Below are 6,286 nucleotides of genomic sequence, written 5' to 3' on the forward strand. Positions count from 1 at the left end.
CTTGTGTTGTATATATAGTTATAAATAAAATTGAGTATTATATACTTCTTTAAAATAAAAATATTGCACATTCGTAACGGATACCTTGATAAAAAAATTAAAAGAAAAGTTGAGACTAGATCTAACATCGGCTTTCAAAATTACACATTCATACAACAATTAATGAAACAAAATATATTAATTATGGAGCGATACGTTCACTCCACTATACCTTAAACATCTATCGGTCTTAGAGGGAAATAAGCTGATGTTGTTGGGAGTGTCCCTAATAAGCTATATCTACAGTAGTGATGTCCAACTAAAAATAAAATGCGATTCTGCATAAGAAAAGAAGTAGGAGAAAGGCAGCAGCTAAGCTATTCATTAATTTAAGAAACAACCAAAACAAAAAATAAAGCAGAAATTAACAAATGTTTGTTAATGGAGGAATAAGTCCAAAATAACTAATGCTTCAACAATAACACATGAAACTGAAAAGAAATTAGACTAGTATAAAGTCCACTCCTACATTGAACTCTTAGCCTACACAAAATGGGGAGTTCTCCCAACATATCTAATATTAAAATCTCTTTGGCAAAGTCAATTCCCGAACCTACTATCCTTGCAGGCTTGGTGATTTTGCCTTCTTACAAAACACCATGACCGCAAAGGATGAATTGAAAGGTGCGCTCTTGACTTCTTTAATCGTTAAATTTGTTTTCGGACGAACACCTTTTCTTCTCTTTTCCCTGCAGCACATTGTGAAATGGGATAAGCTTAGATTGCAAACTCCAAATATAGTGAAGGATTAATTAAGTTGATTGCTCACCTTTTTTTATATCATCTTTGGTCAAGCATTATTGCACATTACGGCAGCCTTGATCCTTTCAACTGTGCATTTAATTAGACTATTGACAGTCGTCACTGATCCAAGGGAAAGCTTTGCTGTTGGAACTGAATCAACCAAAATCTGGAAAGCAACCGTAAGGAGAGAGCCACCCGAGCCTATTTCGAGAATCCCTCCTCCATTAACTCCTGGACCATCGGGTAGAATTGCGAAACCGGATGGCAATAGTGCGAGATAATCCGGGTCCCCCCCACTTAAGACTACGTTCATTGCAACAATATCGACCGGGGCATATATCACATAGGACCCTGTAGCATCAGTGCAGCTCTCTTGAAGTATCAACATGTTGCTTTGGCTAGAGTTTGCACTCTGCAGATCGGTTTCCAGTTAGAGATGTTAACTTAAATGGATGATTGTCGTCAATTAAAGATCTAAAGCATGTGTTTAACTTGCCAACTTACATTTACGCGCAGTAAAGAGACACAATTGCCTGGATCACGACCATTAGCTATGTGAGCCATTTCTTGAACTAGGCCACCATTTGATAGGATATCCCACTATAAATTCAATTTAAAAACTGCAAATTAGTATAATATTCTAACATAAAAAGTGTACCATTGTTTTGGCTTTATTGGAAGCTTAATTAATGTACCTCACTTCTAGAGTTCTCATCCCTTAGGAAATCAAATACCCTCTTTGGTGGAACTGGGATCCAGAAGGAAGTTGCAGCACTAAGTACAATACCAGGAGGCCTTCCTGGATCATCCATGCTCTTTCGGGTCATAACCCGCACATCATCGGAGCCTGTTGCCGATAAAGTTGTCCAAGCATGGGCCGTAGAAGCACCAACACCTGTACAAAAGCTAGTCACCATCCTCTCTGCCAACTTCAACATACTTTTCCTCCCTTCTAGGCTTGTTATAACTGCAGAGATCAAAAGGAAGCGATATGGTAACATCAGAGAAACATGGAATGCACTGCATTCAACAAGGTATCCCTAGGACTAAGAGAATTATAAGCTGCTAAACATGGTGTTACCGCAGAGATCCCCTGCCGGAATGTTACTGGCCATTGAACTTGCTAGACGCTCACACTGTCGATCTAACGTAGCCACCCAACGTTTTGCTCCAAAAGCTAGACCGGAATTAACTACTGGTCTGTATATGTTGTGGATAGCTCTATCATCCACTTCTACATGCTCGACCCATATAACCTGAAAGTATAATGAAAACATGACATTGTATACACGTTAAGCGGCAACATAAAATGCAGCCCAACAAATATATACTCGTTGAAATAAAGAGTAAGTTACCTTAGAGTATCCATTTGGCAATTCTTGGATCAAGCAACCTGAGGGCCTTCTTCTACACTTGGACATTGGGTTAGGGCGTAAATTATCCAAGGAAACATCAACCACTGCCCAAGTTCCATCAATATGCTGCTTACAGTACCTCACGAAATAATTTTCCCGAGTTGGTACAAGTGGTGAAGGGACTTGGAACTCAGCCGTCATCTGAAAATGCAAGATGTTAGGCATGCTTTTAGAGCTTAGGGAAAGAGCATGCATGCCGGAAAGTTTTATTAGATTGGTATTGAAAAGAAAAGCATATAGATGTACTTAGTACCACTTGCAAGGCTCCATTGTAGTTTCCTGCAACTCCAGTTGATAGGACTTCTAAAGTCACAGCCCTTGAAACAATACCGCAAAACACACTTGACCATTGATTCTGGAAATCAATCGTTTTTGTCATAAATAAATGGGGGTGGATCTAAAAATTTATATAATGGACCCAAACTTGGGGAAAAAAAAAATCCTACCACATCCATGAGAATCTCAACTAAGTTGACATGATTCATGATGACAACTGCAGATTCTCTTGAAGCTTCAGACCTCAACCCCAAAGGCTTTGGTCCAATTCCCCTAGGGAAAGTTCTTAAGTATTCATCTTCGCTCAACACATCTATAGAATTGTCCCCAGGAACCCACAAAGGTTCCCCAGATTGGGCCATTCGTATTAGTTCCTCCATTGCAGCAACAGCAAGCTCAACAATCATGGGCTTATCCGCTTCTGTAGGTCCAGAGACAGACCTCAGAAGATCAACACTGCGATCCATTTCCCCTACAAATCCTGATTGTGTCCCGAAATTGCTAGCTCCAAGATCAACAGAGCGCGAATGTAAATGAGATGAAAGGTGAGGCAAAGAAGATAAAGGCTTGCCAACATATTTAGCAGCTATTCCAGATATCCTATCAATCTGTAATACAAGAAAACCAAAATATAAAAAGTACAATAAAAAGGTAACTTGATAATAAGATGGGATGTGTGAGGCATTTTTCAATCACCTCTTCCCTTAACCGAGCATTTTCTATTCTCAAATGTTGCTCATCAAATGACATCTCTCCAAGGGCAGCTGGGCCTCCACAGCTGGGGCATGTAGCATTGCTGAGAGCTTCCTTGTACCTATTATTCTCGGCTCGGAGTTTTTCATTCTCAGCCTTCAGTATAGCATTTTCATGGCGTTCATGTTGGGCCTGTTAATGAAGGTGAACTTTAGCAACTAAGCTAGGAAAGCTTACTAGATAGACAGAAAAGCTTAATCATAAAACAAGTCTAAATACTTAAATAAGCAGATTAGAGCTCCTGATTTTCACCTATATATGGAAATATACCTTCATTTGGGTGCGCTTGTTTTGGAACCAAAACTTGACTTGAAGAGGTTCTAACCCTAGCTCACGGCCAAGCTCCTTCCTTTGCTTATCATCAGGGTGAGGGCACTCCTTAAAGAATCTGAGCAACAAAGTGTCAAAACAATCAATTCCCCAAAGAAGAACTAGTCATGTTAATATTTCTTATCTTTAAGTAAGAGGAAAAAAAAAAAAACTTACGCTTCCATCTCCTGGATTTGACGCTGGGTATGACGATGATAACGCTTCATTTTAGGGCGTTGGTCAGGATCTTGATCATCTCCAGAGGGAGCATCCATAGTTTCAGTGACTGATTTGATCTCATAATCATCATCCCTGACCTTCCCCATTAGTTCACTTTCCGAGGTCTTATGAGACATGTCGAACATGTGGGGACTCTCAAATAAGTTGGGGCTAAACATGTTAACAAAGTGCTCGAATGTCGACGGTATGGATATTCTGGGTTCTGCCGAGAGAACATACACAAATCAAGCAAACTAAAATAAAGGGGGAAAAGGGTTAAATAAACTGTAGAACAGTAACGAAAGACACAAAATGTAAATACAAAGAAGTCATAAAGAAGGTTAAAAAAGTCAAAACCAGTGCATGACAATCGAATCGTGGAAACATTTGGAAGGCAAATAAACAGTGGAGCTGTAAACCATATACCATCTCTCTTTCAAAGAAAAAAAGTTTTAGTTCGCTTATCGAGAAGGATTTTTCTTTGAATATCTTAATAACCAACTGCTACTATATTTAAAGGTAGCATATACTTCGAAGATTAAAATGATGGATTAGTCGAAAGCTTATCGTAATCTATTCCCATGGGAAAAGTGAAAGAACCTCGGAGAAATAAAAAGAGCAGCAAAAGTTGGGGAAAAAAAGGAGGAAAGAAATTACCTTATATATGGATTATTTGGAGAAGGAGACTAAGAGCTTAGGGCAACTATTTTCTTGTCTTAAATGCAGTGGTAAGTTGGTCACTAGAAATCTCATGTTGGGAGACATAGATAGCCGATGACCTTTAAAACCCTAACCAGCAGCAATACATGCTACACATATCAGTCTCTTGCTTGTTAGATTCTTGGCCCCGGTTTCCTATATTGGTGGTATTTAGGTTGATTTTGATAGAAAGTCCCCACAAACCAAAGATTACAAACACTTTTTGCACTCTCTCTTGATTCTCAGCAAAGCTTTATAAGCGAATTTATGAAAGAGAGAATGGCAAATGGTGTGAACACAGATCGGGTGCTATAAACAAGCTGGTCCAGGGAAAGAAATAGGTTTTGTGAGTAGAGACTTTTTAAAGGGCCGTATAGGCAAAACAAAAGAAAACCCTTTTGAACATTGTTGAGAAAGATTAATGAAAGGAGGCTTTAGGGTGGTTTTTAAGAGTTTGGGGTCACTGGTTTGACAGACCTACCTTGAGAGAGAATAGGGTTAAAGTCTAGAGAGAGAAAGGGGTTTGAAGTTCCTAGGGGGGGTTGAGGAAAATGAAGAGAATTGAAGAAACAGGTGGACAGGATGTGGCAGCTAAGGAGTTAATAGCAGAGCCCATCGAGAGGGTGCAATAGCATTTATGGTGGGTGAGAGGTGTAATTGGGAGTGATAGAAATAAAAATTATAGAAAGAGAAAAACATCTCCCCTTCCCTACCCTTTCTTTAAATTAACTTTGTAAGCTTTCAACTAGTTTTCAGTGTCTCAGCTCCAATATTGATAGGTTTTACTAATAAGCATGCAGGTATAGGATATATATATATATATTTGTAGATAAAAGAAGTTAAATATATTTACTAATAACAGGACTTATATCTAACATCAATACTGTCTTGTAAAATTTTCATCTCAATCAATTTGGAGGAACATCATAAATTCTCAAATCAAGAGAAATATTTCTTCCTAATATTGTCATGAAATCTGCAACAATATTCACTGTGTACACATATAGTATAAAAAGTTTAAATTTTTCATAGGATAAAATATATAATTGATATCTCACAAGTTTAAATCATAACGACTACTTTCAAATATTTATTGTTTTGTTTTGGAATTAAATATTTGCTTTATATATGGTTGAATATTATACTAATTGATTTCCCCATCAAATTACATGAAAAGCAAATTAGAGCTGCTGCTAGAATAACTGAAATATATTTAATCTTTCGGCTTGCTCTCAAATCTTCCAAGAAATTATTGAGTCTGAAGGATACAGGCTATGATCTGCATTTGCAGATTTCAGACGCATTATATATCATGTCCATGCATGCATGCCTACCAAAATCTATGTGGTGCAATTCTCATAATTGCTAACCAAATTTAATCTCGTCTCTTCCTTTTGACATATATGCATACGTATAATCATATCCGGTCGGTATATGAATTAATTCAACTCATCTGTGATCTGTTTTATGTATTTATTTACTTTTATTGCATTAATTATCAACATTGAAAGGGTATTGCAGATTGCAAAACCAACAGCTAAAAGAATAGTATAACTTTAACGTTATTTTCCTTTCATATTTGACATATTACCCAAGATTTTGTTATAATATTGTGCCTGGGTAGCTCCTTTGCATTAGCTACCTAACTACTCTAACATTTATTATCTTTCATTATTTTTTCTAATAACAAGTAATTCATTCTTTTATTTTTTCGATGGGACATGAACTTTAAAGTGATTCATTAAATAAAAGTACCATATTCCGTATACGATTAAACATTTACATTTTTCTTTGTAACCATGCTTGAATTCAAAATAGCAAGCTTATTTGGT

At 37.3% G+C, this 6,286-nt stretch overlaps 1 protein-coding gene across 1 annotated transcript; it reads right to left on the reverse strand.

Annotated features, from left to right (window-relative positions):
- Positions 1 to 334: 334 nt before the first annotated feature.
- LOC108460713 (homeobox-leucine zipper protein MERISTEM L1-like) lies at positions 335 to 5,232 on the reverse strand. The gene is made up of 12 exons (XM_053029788.1): positions 4,413 to 5,232; positions 3,714 to 3,978; positions 3,498 to 3,615; positions 3,171 to 3,359; positions 2,645 to 3,082; positions 2,452 to 2,553; positions 2,139 to 2,339; positions 1,865 to 2,039; positions 1,479 to 1,750; positions 1,288 to 1,383; positions 809 to 1,195; positions 335 to 728 (listed from the first exon to the last, which is right to left on the reverse strand). The coding sequence occupies exons 2-11, from the start codon at positions 3,932 to 3,934 to the stop codon at positions 830 to 832; spliced, it is 2,178 nt and encodes a 725-aa protein (XP_052885748.1). The 5' UTR covers positions 3,935 to 3,978; positions 4,413 to 5,232; the 3' UTR covers positions 335 to 728; positions 809 to 829.
- Between the last annotated feature and the right edge of the window lie 1,054 nt (positions 5,233 to 6,286).

This window comes from Gossypium arboreum, chromosome 6 (genome assembly GCF_025698485.1).
Source record: "Gossypium arboreum isolate Shixiya-1 chromosome 6, ASM2569848v2, whole genome shotgun sequence".
Lineage (NCBI taxonomy): Eukaryota > Viridiplantae > Streptophyta > Magnoliopsida > Malvales > Malvaceae > Gossypium > Gossypium arboreum.

Coding starts and splice junctions, on each gene's coding strand:
- LOC108460713 (XM_053029788.1), bottom strand. CDS start 3,934: ATGTTTAGCCCCAACTTATTTGAGAGTCCCCACATGTTCGACATGTCT. Junction 3,616..3,713: donor CAAATCCAGGAGATGGAAGC/GTAAGTTTTTTT, acceptor TTTGTTGCTCAG/ATTCTTTAAGGAGTGCCCTC. Junction 3,360..3,497: donor ACAAGCGCACCCAAATGAAG/GTATATTTCCAT, acceptor CTTCATTAACAG/GCCCAACATGAACGCCATGA.